Source organism: Pygocentrus nattereri, chromosome 12 (genome assembly GCF_015220715.1).
Source record: "Pygocentrus nattereri isolate fPygNat1 chromosome 12, fPygNat1.pri, whole genome shotgun sequence".
In the NCBI taxonomy this organism is placed as follows: domain Eukaryota; kingdom Metazoa; phylum Chordata; class Actinopteri; order Characiformes; family Serrasalmidae; genus Pygocentrus; species Pygocentrus nattereri.
The window spans coordinates 23,273,250-23,293,488 of NC_051222.1; the positions used below are offsets into that span (position 1 = coordinate 23,273,250).

At 39.8% G+C, this 20,239-nt stretch overlaps 2 protein-coding genes across 2 annotated transcripts; one reads left to right on the top strand and one right to left on the bottom strand.

Moving 5' to 3' along the window:
- Nucleotides 1-1,165: 1,165 nt before the first annotated feature.
- Nucleotides 1,166-4,469, bottom strand: trappc5 (trafficking protein particle complex 5). Its single transcript, XM_017699090.2, has 3 exons — nt 4,383-4,469; nt 3,637-3,908; nt 1,166-3,099 (listed from the first exon to the last, which is right to left on the bottom strand). Exons 2-3 carry the CDS (start codon nt 3,904-3,906, stop codon nt 2,803-2,805), a joined length of 567 nt encoding a protein of 188 aa, XP_017554579.1. The 5' UTR covers nt 3,907-3,908; nt 4,383-4,469; the 3' UTR covers nt 1,166-2,802.
- serhl (serine hydrolase like) lies at nt 4,039-16,594 on the top strand. Its single transcript, XM_017699088.2, has 12 exons — nt 4,039-5,172; nt 6,689-6,832; nt 7,360-7,473; nt 7,787-7,828; nt 8,495-8,514; nt 8,619-8,693; nt 9,751-9,860; nt 9,958-10,037; nt 12,713-12,747; nt 13,121-13,197; nt 14,821-14,899; nt 16,053-16,594. The coding sequence occupies exons 1-12, from the start codon at nt 5,115-5,117 to the stop codon at nt 16,182-16,184; spliced, it is 966 nt and encodes a 321-aa protein (XP_017554577.1). The 5' UTR covers nt 4,039-5,114; the 3' UTR covers nt 16,185-16,594.
- Nucleotides 16,595-20,239: the final 3,645 nt, after the last annotated feature.

The following is a 20,239-nucleotide window of genomic DNA, read 5'->3' on the forward strand; positions in this document are numbered from 1 at the left end:
GTCTGGCTACATTGTGCCAAGTGTAAAGTTTGGTGGAGGGGGGATTATGGTGTGGTGTTGCTTTTCAGGAGTTGGGCTCGGCCACTTAGTTCCAGTGAAAGGAACTTTGTGGGAACAGTTTAGGGATGACCCTTTCCTGTTCCAACATGACTGCACACCAGTGCACAAAGCAAGGTCCATAAAGACATGGATGAGCAAGTTTGATGTGGAAGAACTTGACTGGCCTGCACAGAGTCCTGACTTCAACCTGATAGAACCATTTTAGGATGAAGTAGAGCAGAGACTGTGAGCCAGGCCTTCTCGTCCAACATCAGTGTCTGACCTCTCAAATGCGCTTTTGGAAGAACGGTCAAAAATTCCCATGAACACACTCCTAAACATTGTGGAAGACCTTCCCAGAAGATTAAACCCTATGGATTAAAAATGGGATCTCGCTCAAGTTCATATGCATGTGAAGGCAGACGAGTGAATACTTTTGGAAATATAGTGTGTTCTAAATTCTACTGCAGTTGAATATTGGAACACCATATATTCCCAGGGTGTTTGGGTTATATTCCCTCACTTATTTACACGGATTATATATTCTCTCAGATCTCTAGTACCATGGTTTGGACCATGTAGTCACCAAATCACCCTCAAGTGGCTATATAATATATAATTTATTCTTGTATGCATTTTAAAACACACTCTGGCTCTTAAGGGCTAGTTAATCCTTTGCAGTTCTTGTAATATTGTGACACTGAAATTCATTTGTGAGTAAAACTTTTTAAAACCTTGCCTATAACTGGATAAATCTTTGTCGACTGAAATGTGCAACCACAGTGTGGTCTAGTAAGGGACTCTATCTGAAAGCAGTCCATAAAATTTCACATATTATTTACTGAACACATAATATCAGAATGGGGTATGGGGCAAAGTCTGTTTCAGTGCCTTTGGGACGACCCCAAACATTCTGCATCTATCAGCTTATGAACTGGTTTGTTCTGTTTTTTATGCATTTTTGTTCTAAATAATACAATTAACTCAGAAGTCAGAAACGTGACCAACAGGGTTAAATATAATGTCACTAACTGAATTAATTTTGAAAGTACAAAATGACCTGGGTTTATGTACCCCCTCTGCTTCTTAGACAGAGACTTTGATTTCAACATTTTAAATGGTGGGAAACAGTTCACAAGCCTTTTATTGGTGTTCAGATATTTTATTACATGGACCCAAAGACATTTACCTTTAAAGCTCTGCACTGCAAATAACAATTTTCCACAGCAATGCAACATTGTTCACACTGGAAAGTCCATTATCACATAACTAAGCCCTCTGAAGAATTTAAACTGTACACTAAAAAGTGTTTAAGAGGAACTCACTAAGGAAAACATTAGACACAGAGTCAGCCAAACAGATGACTCCTCTTGAGTCCTTATGAAATATCTTTAATATATCAACACATCCAGTCTATTGATGGCATTGTTTGTGTAGTGGGTGAAGCTCATTCATAGAAGAGTGGATAATGTGTTGTCTGTTTTAAAGTTGAGCATCACATTTGTTAGCATAAGTTAAAATACAATATTTCCCAATAAAATCTGCAGAACCTTATGAAAAAGCATTATAGTGCAGCAGTTTGGAAAATAACATGGTGAAAATAAGTGCAAGCTCTTTCCAATACAGACGTTGGGGAAATGCCTGTGTTTCTACAATGGCTGTCTCAGCAGGTTGATTCATCCTCCAGCACCATGTGACCAGCAAACAGGCATTAAATACACAACTTACAAGCAAAATGCGAACATATATATCGCACCTTTAAGATGAATGCATTTAAACTACAGTGCATTTGTCATTTACAGTGGCCTCTGACTTAGGCTTGAATATGATTTGCAGTGCGTTTCATGTATGATGTCTGAATTTATGTACCAAAACTGTCATTACTCATTTTTACATGACCATTATCTAACCTCCTTCTTACAAATAAACAGGCTGTTTACATTGCCATGCATTTAAGAACAATATGAACAACCCGGGTCAAATGACGTTCTGTTGATTTGTTAAGTATATATTTATAAACATTTATGCACAGACAACATTTTATGTTTATTTCCCAATATATTCTAATCAACAACAGCAATAAAGAGTAATTGTGCCTTAAAATGTGCAGACGTGTGTTCTCTGTAGAGGTTCTGTAACATATTTTATCTTAGAAGGTCAACAAAATATAATTTGACCCAAGGGTTCTTCTATTTATCCTTTATAACTTCAACATGAATGGGCAGGGCCAACCTGCTGTGGGGTGAAAAGGTGGATGTATGGAAATGCAAAATCACAAAAACAACAAATTCAAAACAGGCTGTTTTTACAGTTAAGCTTTCATGCATGCCCATATGAACTGGTGACACTAACAACATTTATATACTTCATCAAACACCTCATTAAAAAAAATGAGATAAATCTGGTTTTCCATGATTTAGGCCATTTAATAAAAAATAGATAATGTCCAAATGAATTCTTCTCTCTAATCAATCATGCTCTCACATCACTACTAACTCAACACTGTAGCTTGTGCTGTCAAGGGATGTTTGACCTTTTGTTGAACTTTTGCCAATTCAAACATGGAATATGTAAAGTGGTCAAAGAACTGACCAAAGAAGTGGTCCACTATCAGCACTCTCTCAAACAGCATCATGCCCTTAGTCCCTCACTGACATTGCTGACCTTACTGCCCCAATCAGTATCCTTTTAAAAACTGGACTACTGGAAATTCAATATCAATCAGGGAACAAGGCAATTTCCTCAGAACATAAGCAGGGTCTCTTATCTGCCATCCAGTGCCTTATCTCGAGCAATAACTGCCTCGTCAAACTTAATCATGAGTGTGGTTCCTTTATGCCAGTGCACAGTTACTTTAGCTGGGAATCCACTGTGAGTCAAAATGGCCTCTACGATGCCTCCAGTGAAGGCTGCGCAGTTCAGAGTGCTGTTCTCTTTAGGGACTGATATGTATGCGTTAATCAGCGGCTCCTTCTCTATGATGTAGTAAGTCTTGTCGTCATCGTTGGCCTGCTCCAGTTTATCGGCTTCCTTGCCAAACAGGGCTTTCCATACGTTCACCTTGGAAGGAGAACGGCACAGAGAGAGAATAAACAGTTGTTAGTGTAAGTTACTGAAGTTGAATGACCCACATCCTATTTTGTTTTCCTTGTTTTTCTCTCCTGAGGTCAAATTATGACGTGTGTGTTATGAAGTTTGTGCATTATGTACTGTAATTTGTTTTCATGTGTCCTTATTTCAATTATTGTTAATTAACTCTATTGTAATCTGTACTCTTCATTTACATAATACTGTTTTTGCGAGACTTTAGCTTTAACTAATCTATGCCTACATGTGTCTACTCACCAACTTACGGTAAAATGATCTTATTCAAGAAATTATAGGCACAATAATCTGCCTCATCTTCTCCAGCCAATTAATCTCAATCCTGTTTAACTTGGCTGGCTGGATGAGACGCATTAGAGTTGGCCAGCTGGGGCAGCATGTAAGATGCAGGTTGGAACTAAACTATGCCAGAATGCAGATCTCCAAGAAGAAGGCTGGTGACCGCTGCTGTATAGCTACCTTTTGAAGCCTCATTTTAGTCCCATCGCTTACCTTGATAAAGAGCAGTATGTTGAGCACTTTGGTCTCTCGTTTGCCGTTTTTCTCTCTCATCACCAGAACATCCAGCAGGCTGGCACCGACACCTTGGCCCATGTCGGCCAGGCGGCCCTGCAGCTCGGACACGGAGTACACACGGCTCTGGCAGTACTGCACCATCTCCGAGAAGAGCAGGGCGAAGGCGCTGACACTCACCTCCGTCTTAGGCCTGGTCAGAGAGCGCTCCAGGATGGAGGACTTACCTCTAGTGAAGCGGGTCTCCATGTCTGAGGAGCGAGTCGGACAGTTTGGTCAAAAACAGAGCGGAACTGGCTACTACGTGCATTCTGAAACCTTGTTTAGGCAGCTGGCTAGTTTAACGACGTCAGGCTGGTTTTAGGCTTAACAGTTCATTTACTAGCACTCCAACACTAAAGCCAGAACGGTACTAATGCTAAAACACGAGGCTGAAGTTGGCTTACTATTTGCCTGTTCCTTGTTTTCATTTGCCCCGTTCCACCTTAAATGAAGAGAATGTAACTGCTGCACCATTTAAGGTGGAACGGAAACATTCGAGCAAGAAGCTGGTTTAGCACCGTCGCTAAACGGGGTGGATAATTTTAGCTGGACGCTAAGTAACGCTAAGCTTGGATTTCAGTGTACAATACAGGCATTAAGACGACATAAGCCAGCACTGTTTACTCAAATATCATATTGTTTTTACACGACGTATAAAACTGCCATATATTTCCTGCGCTTACCTGATGTTTTAGGTCTGAATGCCGTGAAGCCGCAATTTCAACACTCTGTCATTGGCGGACACACATTTCAAAATAAAAGTCGCGTAGCAAAATAAATGCCTAAAATCCAGTGACCCAGTCCTTCCCTTTTTACAGAGCTCAGGTTAATGTCAGTCCTTGAATGACTTATGAGAACACAATGTTAAGAAAAACTATATATAATGATATGAAAAGCTATGAATTTCATTATTTCATTTTAAAAGAAATAAATGCACTTCGGCACTTCTACATCCATCACCATAGTCATCAACATGTCTAGGGTTATTTTACGCCTGCAGTCCAAAAATGTGTATTTGTGTTCTAGCTAGAGCGGGTAATGTTTTCCCACCCCCCACATTTCAAGCAAGTAAAAGCTTGTGCGGAGACTTCAGTTTCGCGTTTTGAAAGGCCGCCGTGAACAGCGTGGTCTGTCTGACTCCACCCCCGCCTTAACCCGCTGTTTTGGTGGCGTGGTTTTGCAGGCCGCGTTTAAAAAGTTATCAAGCGTGACTTTCATCACTGCCCTGTTTGTAATATCTCTGTAGCGCGTCTGTCTTGTTGCTGCATGTCTCTGCGTGAACCACGATCCCAGTTTTCAATGCTAGCTAGGCAGCTCACATAAACTTAGTGGCACTGGTTTAGTTTCAATCAAATTCTCGCGTTAGGAATCGCTTGTCGCCCTGTCAAGCGTTACGGCGTCGTCCTGTGAATAGGATGATTCAGACCCTGAGAGGTGTGAGACACTTGGCCACAGCAGCTATGAAACACAGAGGTGAGAGGAATCGCTTCTTTTTGCAGGAGTTTGTGTTGTTTATGTACAGTTAACTGGCGCTGCGTGCTCTTAACAGTATAGGCATATATTTGTTTGGGATCACCCTTGTGAACCAGATCAATGGGCTAGTGGTACCACAGGGATTTCTACAAGATCATCTTGCTGAAAAAAGACAAATAGAACCATTAGGATTAAAATCTGTCTTTGCCATCTAATGGGAATTGGCCTAATGCTTATCATTAGAAAACACTAGTTTTCCTGTAGGACATCTTAAGAAATCATCAAATGTGTCTGGTCCCAGAACACCTGTTAAACCACTACAATCATTTCCTTGCTTTTTTAATGTGTCTCTTACAATGTAAAGGGTCCTAATGGTTTAACGGGTGATGGTTGTATGTTTAATGCAGCCCCATAGTATGTGCAGTACAGCCCAATAGAAACCTTATAGTTTATTCTAATATTACTATAGTTTACGGTGCTCCAACTGTTTGTGGTCTAAATTGCAATGTTTATGGGGGTTGGGGGCCAAAAAGACAATAAACCAATGAAGAAGGAAGGTAGTTTCAACTTGAGAAATGACCTTAAACTGGTTGACATCTCTGTTCGTGAGTCTACCATACGAAAAAAATGCAACAGGCATGGTGTCCACAAGAAAACATCACTGCATGTAAGTCTACTACAGAATCATTTTAAAATAAAATAAAGTCCGCTTTTTTAGCCGTTCACACCAGACATCTAAAGAATATGGGCTGGAGTTTAGGGAACTGGCCCTGCGACCGGAAGGTCGCTGGTTTCATCCCTAGAGCCGACAGTATGTGACTGAGGTGTCCTTGAGCAAGGCACCTAGCCCCTAACTGCTCCCCGGGTGCTGCGGATAGGGTTGCCCACCGCTCCGGGCAGGTGTGCTCACTGCCCCTTAGTATGTGTCTTCGCTAGTGTGTATGTGGTGTTTCACTTCATGGATGGGTTAAATGCAGAGGTGGAATTTCCCTGTTGTGGGACTAATAAGGCTCACTCAGTCTAATTTAATCTAATCTGGCTGAGCTGAAGCAGTTCTGTGAGGAGGAATAGTTGGCTGTTCCTATTAAACGTTATGCAGGTTGGATCTGCAGCTACCGGAAGCCCTTGTTTGAGGCTGTTGCTGCTAAATGAGGTTCAGTCAGTTCATAAATACAAGAGTTCATTTGCTTTTTCCTCCAGCACTGGGAATGTTAAACTGGTGTGCACAATAAAGACAGTATATGTTTATTATAATAGTATAATAGTTTGTGTTATTAGCTTTAGCACTTTGTGATTGTCTGTACAAATGACCTAAATCAATTAATGCAGAAAACCAGGTCATTCCAAAGGGTTCACATACTTTTATCTGTAGAGTAGTATAGTCAGTAGGCAGTGGACTGGCCATTGTCATTACTTCACCATGCAATGTATATCACAATATGATCCACTTAAGTAGATCCTTCACATCTGTTGTGCAAAGTTAATCATAACTGAGTCAATCTGTTTGCTTTGACAGTGTCAGAGTTTCATGTGCCTGTTCCATGGGGAGAGATAAGGGGCAGGATTTGGGGTCCAGATAATGGGCGTCCAGTGCTGTGTATTCATGGCTGGTCAGACAACAGTGGCTCTTTCAACAACCTGATTCCACTGCTGCCCAGCGGTAAAGTATCTGTGTAGAATTACACAGCAACAATTATAAATGTGACCTGGAATGAGTCATTTTTAATTTACTGGATTATTTTAGACGACTGTCTAAAGCATTCATATGTTGCATGTCAGTTATTAATATATGGACAGATATATATTTGACAGTTTATATATATATATATATATATATATATATATATATATATATATATATATATATATATATATATATATATATATAAAATAAATTTGTGTGTGTGTGTGTGTGTGTGTGTGTGTGTGTGTGTGTGTGTGAATTCATTTGTCTGTGTGACCCTGAAGACTCATATACATGATACAAATAGGGGTACATATTATATTCTGTTTAACATTTAAAATTTTCTATTATTTTGTTATTATTTTCTATTATTTGAGCTTAATTTGATCTAAGAAAAATTGTATTTCAAATTCATTGCCAGTATTTATTAGATACAGTCATTTTATATTACAGTTTATCTGTCTATAAATGCCTTTTCTTTTTTCTCTCTGTGTTTCTCTCAGATTGGAGATGTTTGGCCATTGATTTGCCTGGTCATGGCTTCTCCTCTCATAGACCTGCAGGTGTTTTCTATGGCTTTCCTTACTATGTTGCAGACATGAGACGAGTCGTAGAAGGTTTGAGTCCATCATGCTTTTATAAATGCATCAGAGCTTGAGAACATAAACACGCTGCAGATGAGGTTCTTAAAATACAAGAATATTATCTGTTAAATTATATATAATATGATGAATTGTGCTTAATATGACTATGGTCAAGTCTAAAAGAATACATTTTGATATCAGGATAACTCAGGATGATATTTGCTTTGTATTCTACTGCTAAAATGTGTTTTATGTTGTATCGGAATAATCTAAAAGCATCTGAAGTTGTGTTTATGTATTTGCATTCACCTGTGTTTGATAATGGACAATCTGTTTCTGTGTGCAGCTCTTCAGTGGAACCGCTTCTCCATAATAGGACACAGTATGGGTAAGCTTATTATCATGCTTTTTCAAGCTGCACTGATTTCCTGATTTCCTCCACAAATGATGTCCTAAAGTTTTTTGTCCAAGATTGTTTTCCAGTTTGATTCTATGTCCCAACACCAATATATTTTTCATATCATTTAGTCCAGTTTTTGTTTTTATAGATACGTCAGGTGCACAGTGCCCAGTTCAGGTACTTTAAAATGATTAAAACCAGTCCATCTTGGGTAAGATGTGGTCAACTAGCAGTTACTTTAAAATGCTACGGTTAAATTCACTTTATATTTATTATGCGTGTCATACATCACAATCTATTCTGATGCGTCTGTTTTTTGAAGCGCTTTGTGGGAGTGACTATTTTCATTGTTCCACCTAACACTCCCCTTTCACGTGATTTTTCTACTTTCTGTAGATACTCATTAAAATGTGTCTAGTGAGGGCAGTGAGGTCCGAGGTGTTTAGGTGAGAGATTGTTGCTGACTTTAACACCTCGGCTGCTCTTATCCTTCAGTGATTAACTGATTGAATGGCCTCAGTTTACTCTGTGAACTTTCACTCCTGTTGTATGTTGTATCTTTAATCAGGATATCTGTTTATTGTTCTGTAGCTTAAAGAACCTCAGTGTCTTTTTGACTCTTACATTGTGGTTAATTATTTGTTTACATTACAGGTGGAAACGTAGCTGGAATGGTAGGACCTTATCATTGTTAAAGTTGTGCAGTATACAGGTTTGGTATAGATTGTTTTCTTCAGATCAATATAGCTTGTTTTGTTTATGGCTGTTTTGTTGGCAGTTCAGCGCATTGTATCCGGAGATGGTGGAGGCCCTAGTGCTCCTGGACTCTTATGGGTTTCTCCCAGCACACAAGGTACAAACATAACACAATGGATTAAACAAATAGAAATGATATCTATTAAGTATGTGAACATTTATTAAAGTTTCAAATCATACCATTCAGTTTTGCTTTTATGATGTGATTTTTATGATGTCACAAAAACTCATACATACTCGACCAGCCATTTCATTAAATACATCTCCTTGTTTCTGCACTCATTGTCCATTTTATTAGGTGCGCTTACCATAACGGTGCACTTTGTAGTCCGTCTGTTCCTCTGCATACTTTGTTAGCCCCCTTTTACTTTTCCCCTGTTCTTCAGTGGTCAGGACCCCCACAGGACCCTCTCAGAGTAAGCATTATTTGGTTGATGGATCATTCTCAGCACTGCAGTGCCCAAGTAAATTCCTGCTCGGTGGTTGTCCTGAGGGGGTCATGACTATTGAAAAACAGGGGAAAAGGGGGCTAACAAAGTGCAGAGAAACAGATGAACTACTGCCTGTAATTGTAGAACTACAGAGTGCACATATGCAGTAAGTGGACCTGTTAAAATGGACATTTAGTATAGATACAACAAGGTGTACTTACTGAAGTGGCCAGGTAGTGTGTGTCCACCTATCCAGACTACAGCAGTTTAGCTCCACCTATTCATATGAAGTTATAGGGAGTGTTTTAGCCCAGACAGCTTTTTAAATGATACCAGTCAATACCAGTCAGTCTATCAGAACAGAACTCATTTACATATGTCAGTGTTAAAGTTACAGTAACAAAAACAGTCTGTTTAATTCTGAAACACAGAGAGCGGTTATAAGATTATAATATATAAATTATTTGGGAATAAAACCATCAAAACAGCATAAAAAAATCTAAAAGAAAAAATAAAATACAAGAAAATGCAGGATATGGAGCTGGTAATGATCTAATTAACATCATTTTGTAACATTTCTACTGTGAAGGACCATGAAGGACAGAGTTATGACATTGTTATACGACAGGGGCGTTATAATCATTTTTACAGAACAATAATTTTTACATAGCAAACGTTATTCTTTAAATATCAAGTAGACAGATGATACATCTCTGTTCACAGGAAAAAATAAACAGAAACCTTAGGAAAGGCATGGATGAAATGATTGAATATGAAAAAAAGATGACTGAATGGAAAGAAAAGATCTACACATACGAGGCAGCCAAAGAAAGGTAATTTTTTATTAACTCTTTCATGCAGTCAAACTAAAAGATCAGTTATCTGATTCAGAAAATGTTCTTCTTTCTTCTGTTGTTCTTTCTCTTCCAGGCTGAAGGAGGCAAATCCATCTCTTTCAGATCAGTCTGTTCAGATCCTTCTAGAACGAGGAGTTAAGCAGGTGGACGGAGGTTAGATATTCATTTGCTTTCCACTCCCAGGGGGCTGGTCTTGCCCTGTTTGCGTGTGATGATGTTATACAGTGAAACGTGTGGTTTTTCAAGCCATTCCCCAACTCTAATTTAACAGGCACTCTGGTTAGAGTGTGATCGTGGCAAAAATCAGATTTTTTTTCATGTCTGTGAGAAACCAAAATTCTGATTTTTTTTTTTTTTTCTAAATCAGATTTGAGCCACTTTCAGACAGGTGCATCAGCAGCAAACGATCAGTTTCTTGAATCCATTTTAAGATTAAGGGTGCACACTGTGAAAAGAAATCAGATTTTTATGTTCAGGCCGTAGTTGTATTTGCTTACATATGTCATATTTCATGTGTCTTTTTTATTGTCCAGACTACAGACAATAACCAGATTTGAGCTGCTTGTCTAAACAGAACTAATGAAATTTGTGTTTCACACTTTATTGTACATGCACATAACACTGTCATCATCATCCACTGTTGCTGCAAAGTTGCAAAAGCTCTGCATTTGGCCTTTTTTGGCCTTCTTGCCATAATCATGAAGAGCTGAGCAACTGCTGCTAGGTTGTCTATTTTGTAATGGTGCTGTGAGAGTGGATTGTCTTGAAAAGATGCCTGTGGCTCTTGCAAATGTTATTTTGAAAAATTGCATGTGTGGATTATTTCAGGACAGAAGTGCTTACACTAATGTTTGATATCAATCACTTTCAGCTAAGAGCATTGTAAAGAAAAAAAGATTGTATCTGGAAAGAAAGATCTAATAGAGATTAGATATATAGATAGAATTAATATAGCCTAACGTTGCATTAAAAACAATGGGCATTATAATTTGCATTACAAGTCTTCTTGTACAATTCTTATTTTTTTCCTCGGATCTGATCTTTTCGTCTTGATGGTTCACGTTCTTATAAGTGACCCACATTTTTCTTTAGTTTGAACAAATCTGTGCCATGAAATGATCCACGTGCACCCATCTTAATCAGATCACAAGTCACATGAATAATCCACGTGGATTATGAATAACACCAATAGAAATTGACCAGTCTAGCTGTAACATGATAGAATGAATCAGATGCTCATGTTAAAAACAAAAAAAAGAAAAAGATTTAAGGCTTTAATTGAAAGAGACCAATCTATACGCGCAGTGAAAAAACAGACAAAGGTCAAAACCAGATCAAAACGATGACCACCCAACAGGGACATTACAAAATTAGTCAAGGGCGATCACAAAAAACAGCAACCAAAGGCAAAATGGGGTAAAGCCAAAAAAAGAGTCAGGGGGTAAAAGCCAAGTCAAAAAGAAAACAACATGAAAAGAAGTGTTTTGTATGCTCAGGTGAAACTGTGGCAGTACTTTGCAAAGACAAAGTGGTTACAAACAGTCTTTCATAGAGCTAAATACAAGTGTAAGAGATTAATATTGGAGTGATGAGAATGATCTGTGATTGGAGGAAGGCATTGAGGTAAGTGTCACATGGTCATCTGGGAGTTGGAGTTCAGGAGAGAATCAGTGAATGGAGTGTTAGGAACGAGAGAGCTGGAGAAAGGCATCACACTAGCAGGACAAGCCTTCATCACTAAGATCTTTAGCCATATTCATGAACAGTTTTTAGCCGCTAGAAGATGAACAACAGGCAAATAGGTTAATATTCTTACAGTGTTTACTGGCAGAAACCGACAGCGAACATGTCGAGCATTTATTGCTGGAAACATGCTTATGCAAATCGGCGGAGCTGGAAAGCTCATTCAGTTATGGTCATTTTGCGTGTGTGATTTATAAAAATTAAGTTGCAGTTCTAAGTTGCGTGCACATATTCGAATGTATGCTCCTTTTTTAATCATTCACACACACGTTGAGACCTTATCTTAACAATAAGTTTAGCATGTTTGACAAATAAAGCCCAGATGTTTGCATTCAGGCGGCACGGTGGTGCGGTGGATAGCACTGTCGCCTCACAGCAAGGGGGGCCTGGGTTTGATTAACTGGCGGGCGACCACGGTCCTCTCTGTGTGGAGTTTGCATGTTCTCCCTGTGTCTGTGTGGGTTTCCACCCTGGTTTCCTCCCACAGTCCAAAGACATGCAGTCAGGCCAATTGGACATGTTACATTGCCCCTGTGTGTGTGTGTGTGTGTGTGTGTGTGTGTGTGTGTGTGTGTGTGTGTGTGTGTGTGAGAGAGAGAGATTTTATATGTCTGTCCGTCTGTCTGTCTGCTCTGTGATGGGCTGACGACCTGTCCGGGGTGTATCCTGCCTTCTGCCCAACGACCACTGGGATAGGATCCAGCATCCCCCCCGCGACCCTAAGGGAGAAAGTGTGTTTGCATTCAGACAGAAACAGTGAAAAGGTTTGCACAGCCTTAGAGCTGGAGAGGTCTTGTTAAAGACATGATAGGCTGAGTCAGGTGTGTTGATGCAAGGAAATCCCTAAACAGGATCATGCAGAGGTACTCCAGGACAAGCAGGAATGGGGAAGCATTCAGTCTTTGAGTTAAAAAAAATGGAAGAGGCCACACACACACACATCATTTGGCCATAAGTGAATGACTGAATCGATGAGTTTTGAGCATAATCCTCAGTCCAGACCATGCTGACAGGTAGGAATGAATGGAGGAAAATCATATTGCTGTCTTATTGTGTCTTACATTTGAGTGTCTCTTCTCTTCTAGGCGTGGTGTTCAGCAGGGACATGAGAATCAACTTTGTGAGTTTAGTAACTTCATTTGGTTGGTTCGTTGTGTTAAATTTCACTCTCTTTTCCTAAATAATGTCCAGCAGTCCTGTCGTTATTTGTTTAATATCTGTTCATTTCTTTTCTTTGTTTTTTCAACTTTGATTTAATACTTTGACTGTGGTAAAATGCTTCACTTTAACCCTTTAACATTCCAGCTTTATTTCATACAAAGGCCTATTATTCAGTAACTACAGGGACTCCTGTACAAACTGATGGAGCTATTCGTATGTTATAGAATTGTGTGATAAAATACATTGTATGCTATGTTTTTATTATACTGTTGAATGTTACTGTGATCAGTGCTGTTGATTGTGATCACTTAATAATGTGTGGTTTATTTCAGACTAACATTGCACGAATTGACTTGGACCAGAGTCTGTGTTTGCTGGCACAGATAAAAGCTAAAGTACTAGTACTGTGGTGAGTACTGATTACAAACCTTATGTACAGCAACTTGAATAAAACATTACAGTCTACTTGGCTGCATTATCAGTTAGTTGTTTTTTCTTAAACCACAGCAATGTGAAAGTACTGTTGTGTTAGTGCTGTATAGTTAAGCGCTTTGTACTTTCCTCTCAGCTTATAGTTCAACTGCGTATCCCAGCACCTGATTTCATTCATTTGGCTCCACTGGTTGATGAAGCTGCCCTACACAATTATTTTTGTTAAAGATTATAGGAGTTGCATGAATCAGTTAGTAGAGAGAAAAATATGCTAAAACATGATATCCTTGTCGTGAGTCACCCTGCAAAGCCTAAAATATTCATTCAAAAGTCTGAGTTAGCACTAACTTAGGACAGACCTTTTTACATCCATGTGAAATGAAGAAAATCCTAAAGGAAGATTTGAATTGTTACATTTAGATTGTTACCATAAAGAGTAGCCTCAATAATTTCATATTTTCTTGAGATATTTCTAGACTATTGTTGTTTAAGGCAGTGGTTCTCAGGAGGGTAACCTTTATACAATCACAGATGGATCCTGAAAAAATGTGTACAGCTAATTTGATAACTTTTGGAAAAGACTTTTCTATATGAAATCTCTTTCTAATGATATCCAGTTGTTTTATAAGCTGAAACAAAGGCCCTCATTCACCAGTATCTTCCTAAGCTGTGTCTTAAATTTGTTCTTAAGAAAGGTCCTAAGAAGAAGCTTGCGTCAGATTCATGACGTGTTCTTAAACCACAGAACTGCTTACACCTTTGTGCTCTTGCATGTGTTTACATTCAGTTCTTACCCAAGAACAGTGAGAAAACATAAGTGACTGTCATAATCTTTATGAAAACTGTATAAGTGGGTTTTAAGAAGCATGGTTGGTGAACGAGGTCCAAAGTTTCTGTGCGATTGAAGTTGCATAACAGTCTCTAAGTGACTAGTAATGAGTGGTAAATATAACTAGAACTTTGGAATATAGACCTTTCAGCGACTAATCGTTGGGCCTAGAAATGAATCTGACACAGGACCTTTCATAGGACCTTTCACAAGAATAAATTGAGGAAAACCTTAGGAAGATTTTGGTGTACGAGGCCCATTGTATTTTTTTTTTTTTAACTCATTTTTCACCAAAACTTGTTTGTTTTTGGTCATACCAACAAATTATATTGGTCAGCCCCTTGGATTAACCTGAATGCATATAGATCATCTCCTATAATGAAATGTGCATTTTTAAAACAAGTGATATCACATAAACCATAAACACATTCATCCAAAAGGCTTTTTTTTGTCCAGGGGACTGCATTCACCTGCACAACACTGTCCACCCATCCTTGCTGAATTCTTTAGTAATTTGCGTAATAAAATTTAAGTGCTGCTTTGGCTTGTCATTGTATGTTGCTTGAAATAACATACAAAACGGCTGCACTAGTTGCCCAGATTAATCAGTTAAGGGTATATGCAGCACAAATTCATGGAAAAATGTTCTTCTGCCAGTTGCTTGAAGTTCTGTATTTCCACCACAGCGGGCGCCAAATCCCCAAACTTGTGTAGTGCTGCTTTTGGGCCCTATAGCAACTTGCAATTAAATGCTTTTTATGTTTATTTCAGGGCCAGTCAGGGTTTGCTAAAGATCTTTCCCCAACCTGAAGACTTATTTGAAGGCTTACAAAAGGCCTTGGAAACCAGAGTGAGTTCCTGCCTCAGTTTATGTGTTACGCGTATACACACAGACACATTCCCTGTCCTTTCTCTATTTGGCACTGTGTTCTTGTACCAGTGGTTCTCAAACCCTAGTAGTTTAGGTTTGTTCCATCCCTGTGTGTTGACAGTTGTGACAGAGTGCCAAAATGTGGACTGTCCAGGGGTCCCAGAGGACTGGTTTAAGAACCACTGCTAAAACCATGCACTTTTCTCTTTAAACACTAAAGCCACATTTATACTAGGGATTTGCAGTTTGTGATGCCATGTGACATGGGTGTGACTGAGGCTGATTTGAGATCTGGCAACAAAAAAAATCCTCTTTTTTTTGATGCACTTAGCAAGCTAGCTAACTCGCTAACCACAAACATTGATGACGCAGAAGTGAACATATTTATATCGGATAACTGTCTATCTATCTGTGGTAATATAGTGTTGCACAGTGAGTTGTGCAAAAAAATGCAGATACCATGGTTGGCAGTGGTGTGACTTGGAGGGTGTGCAGCTGTGGTTAGCCAGTATCACAGTTAGCAAGCTGTAAAAAAACCCATAAAAGTAAAGATAAAAATGCAGTTTCCTGTCTAACTGCGTGTCATGCCGTCTATATTCCATATGGTTCTTTACAGCCAGTGGGGAAGAAATGATCGTTTTCTTCATTTTAGAGGTTCAGTGCTACAAAGGACCACCCCTTACCAAAGGTGAACTTGATGAGAAGTATTGTAGAAGAAAATGAATCCTCCTGGAAGTCTGCATTGTGAAATCACTTGCAAATGTTTGCTGGCAAATTCAATTGGGACTGAAGCTTAATGGTTTGCACCCAGTTGAGTTATCCAAATTACCACATGGTTCCTAACATTAATACATATTATTAATAGCCATCAAACAAACAGTTGGCAGGTTTTTTTCAAGGCTCTGTTGGGCCAACCTCTGTTGGCTCCTCTGTTTCTGCAAGCCTGCAGGCACACTTCGTCCACACTTCGTTTTTGTCGGTTCTAGTGCATTGTTCAGATACACTGCGTCCTTTTGCATTTCTCAGTGAGTATCCTACTTTCACTAGAGGTGGCAAGTACACTGTATAGGCAGATTGAGTCAGTACAATTGCCTCAGTATTTTTCTGTTGTTCTGTCTCTGTTTTATCTCAGAACACTATTGTGAAAGTCGAAGGAGACCATCACATCCACTTGAACAACGCGTCAGTTGTGGCACCAATCATCACTGACTTCCTGCAGTCTGTGACGCCTCAACACACTATCAACCAAGCTGCCAAATTATGAATTCATAATCAGGGCCCAGTTTCCCAGAAGCATCTTAGAGTTAAGATCATCTCAACTGGTAGACAGTGTTCAGTGTGATGCACGCTGTACCTTTTAAAGAATTATCTTTAGCTAAGATGCTTTTGGGAAACCCAGCTGGTTTCAGTACTCTCACAAGTAATATAGATTTTTTTTTTTCCAGGTCATTAATGTCCATACATGTTTATGCAAATGAACAAAGTCATATAGTAAGATAATGTTGTGATGGGTATTTTCATTTAAAAATGTGTGCTGTAAACCAGTGTCCAGTTTTGGAGCGGCACGATATAAATGCTGAACTGCAAATGAAACATTTCAGCAAAATACACTGATCATAACATCATGACCACCTCCTTGTTTCTACACTCACTGTCCATTTTATCAGCTCCACTTACTGTATAAGTGCAGCTTGTAGTTCTACAGTTACAGACTGTAGTCCATCTGTTTCTCTGATACTTTGTTACCCTGTTCTTCAGTGGTCAGGACCCCCATGGACCCTCACAGAGCAGGTACTATTTGGGTGGTGGATCATTCTCAACACTGCAGTAACACTGATGTGGTGTATTAGTGTGTGTTGCGCTGGTCTGAGTGGATCAGACACAGCAGTGCTGCTGGAGCTTTTAAACACCTCACTGTCACTGCTGCACTGAGAATCGTCCACCAACCAAAGGAAGGTGGAAGCCAGCGGTTTCCTGTGGGCAGCCTCCTGTGACCAGTGATGAAGGACTAGAAGATAACTAACAAACTGCGGCAGCAGATGAGCTACCGTCTCTGACTTTACATCTACAAGGTGGACTGACAAGGTAGGAGTGTCTAATAGAGTGGACAGTGAGTGGACACAGTGTTTAAATACTCCAACAGCACTGCTGTGTCTGATCCACTCAGACCAGCACAACACACACTAACACACCACCACATCAGTGTTACTGCAGTGCTGATAATGATCCACCACCCAAATAGTACGTTCTCTGAGGGTCCATGTGGGTCCTGACCCCTGCAGAACAGTAAAAGGGGGCTGACAAAGTCTCAGAGAAACAGATGGACTACAGTCTGTAACTGTAGAACTACAAAGTGCAGCTATAGAGTAAGAGGAACTGATAAAATGGACAGTGAGCGTAGAAACAAGGAGGTGGTCGTAATGTTATGTCTGATCGGTGTGTAGAGTCTTTATTAAACTTCAGCAGCACTTTAACCTCAAACTTTAGCCTTCTCATCAGTGACGGTGGGTCTGTTTTGGGGTGAGAATCAGGCCTGAATAGTCTCTCCTCTGTTACTGGGGCGGCTCCGCAGCAGAACTAGATTTTTAGGAAAAAAATAACAACAATCCTTCGCTGTAAAATCGGTCTGTGGACGCAGTTCTAACTCAATAAACGGCCTTAAACGCTGGAGTTAACGCATCGCTGCTAATTCACCAGCCTTTAACGCTGAAGGCCGTCGGGCAGACGACGAAACGGCACAGGGCGAGATTCGAGACGAACGGACTTATTTGCAGTTATAATCCCTCAGATGGTTTCCTCGTCCGCTTAACCTGCAATCTTCCCGTTCCACCTTAAATAGCCCAGCGATCCATTTAGGGTGAAGCGGGACGTTAAAGACATTTTACTGGCCTGTATTACAGCACCAGCTCAAACTGAGATACCCCTACAGCCAAGAGGGGGAAACGGACGTTAAGTGTTGTGGCCTGATTTTGGTTGAGAGGATCAAACGGCTCTTCTGAGCGTTTCGGTCGGACCCCCTGAGTCAAGCCTGCTAGAACGAGACCACCGATCCAGTGAACGACCGCGGGCTGTGGTTCATTTTGCACGGATTGACTGACGTTTGTAGCGAAATGGTAGCGAAAATTTCGCTATAGCCGCACAAAAATGTGCAGTCGCTGCAGCTACTGACAGCGGAGCTAACCGCTAAACGTGACAGCGGAGCTAACCGCTAAACGTGACAGCGGAGCTAACCGCTAAACGTAGCGCGCGGCTCCGCTGCCCGATTATGTAGTAATTTTATGAGCTCGTTGCCTGATCAAATAAACTCATGAGTGTGTTTTATATTTATAACTCAGTCTATAATGTTTTGTGCTGTGCTGTAGTCTGATTCTGTATTATACTGGTGCTGTTCATTAAAAAACAAACATATAGACACCGCGTCTGTGTCTGTGTGTCTCTGTCTTTCACAAAGGTCTTATATCAGAATCACTGTTTTTGTCCACTGTGGCCGTGGTGGCGAATTTAAGTCATGCCACATTAAAACAATAGAGCATTAACCGCTACGAGGAGAAAAACACGGCTACATTTGTGTGAAACGTTTGACCGACTAGCGACTGTATACAGACTCATCTACCGTACAGTCTGCGGTATGAACACGCAGGGCACGCTGTGATGTCTCTGAGACGCTAGAGGGCGCTCCTGAGCGAGTCCGAAATGAGCGGGTTGAGATGGAGCTTTTCAGCAAAATCAGTTTAGAAATGCTTAAACGTTTTTAATGTGAAAGAATAGGCTCGTGTTCTGAATATGAAATGCCATAAAGCATTTTAACGCTTGTTGTGTTTTAAGAGCTTTTAAACTCGAGCTGTGAAACACATCCTACTTTCTAAAATTGGAAAGTCATTGGCAGGTCATTAGAAACTAACAGAGGCCTTATTCACATCAGGCCACGATAATTACATGTGTAAGATAGAGAACCAACCCCCCCTGTAAGGAAAACCTGGTTTTAGCCTGGCCCAAACTGATTTAATACATTAAAAATGACTGGCAGCATCGCACATTATGCAGCAATGCTCGCAGTGAAATGAACAGAAAGCTGAAGACGCTTCCTAATCATTTCACTGTGTGCATTACTGCGCTGTGAGCCACGTTTCCAGCCATTCTTAATGTATTAGATCAGTTTGGGCCAGGCTAAAACCAGGTTTTCCTTAGAGACACTGTTTTTTCTGTGTTTGGAATCTGTTATTGGTTTTATTCCATGCAAATACACCCCTCTGAAATCTCTTGTTTCTTGAATATTTCCCTTTACAACATTTACTCGTGCCATATTGCCATGTATGTGCAATGGGGAACAACTTCAGTTTAATCACATTAAATTTAGATTAGCTTTAAATCTAATTCATAAACTCACCCTCATTTTTTCTCCAGTCTCATACTTTAAACTTGCAATGAAAAAAAAAACATTGGAAATGTGTTGAAGGAACGTCGTATATGTACAGAATTAAATATTTTATTCCTTTATGGTCATAATCTTCATGTTCACAATGGTAAGGCAAACACAGCACCAGAGGTGGACGACGTACACAAATCATGTACTTGAGCTAAAGTAGAGACACCCAAGGTAAAATATTATTCCAGTAAAAGTAGAAGTCCTTACTCTAGACCTCAACTTGAGTAAAAGAACAGAAGTATTTGCCTTCAAATGTACTTAAGTATCAGAAGTAAAAGTACTAAAATATTAATTATGGCTCTGATGTCCTGTTATCATTTTTATAACAAGACTCGCTTCATGAACTCATTTCAGGTGAAGATCCTCCAGTGTCTCTCTTGGTAAACCAGTCTTTTAATAGAATGTCATTAATTAGTGACGCTGACGTCTATTAAAATGATCATAAGCACAAAACACTGAAGGCAAACAGTTTCCATCAGGGAGAACCGAGTGGCTCTGAAATCACTTTTACACACAAGCAAAGTTTCAGTTTCAGATTATTTTGTAAATTAGTTACAAGTTGAATAAAAACTGGCTTTAAACTCAGGATCATAAATAAGTTTTCCTTTACTGTATTGATCTGTAGGTCTCTGTTCATAAAGATAAACTAACCAAAACTAATTTACTATAAAATGAAAGTGTTTGTATGAATTCAGAAAAAAAGAAACGTGCCAGTCACGACTGCATACGTGGACATATTTCTATATTCTGGTCTATTTACACAAAGTTAGGTTAGTTCATCATTTAGGTGACGTATGTGTTCCCAAAATTTTACGCTGCTGCGCTGACGTTGAACCGTGTGAACTGGGTCGGTATGACCAACAGGTCAAAACAAGCTCAGAACAAAGTGGCCG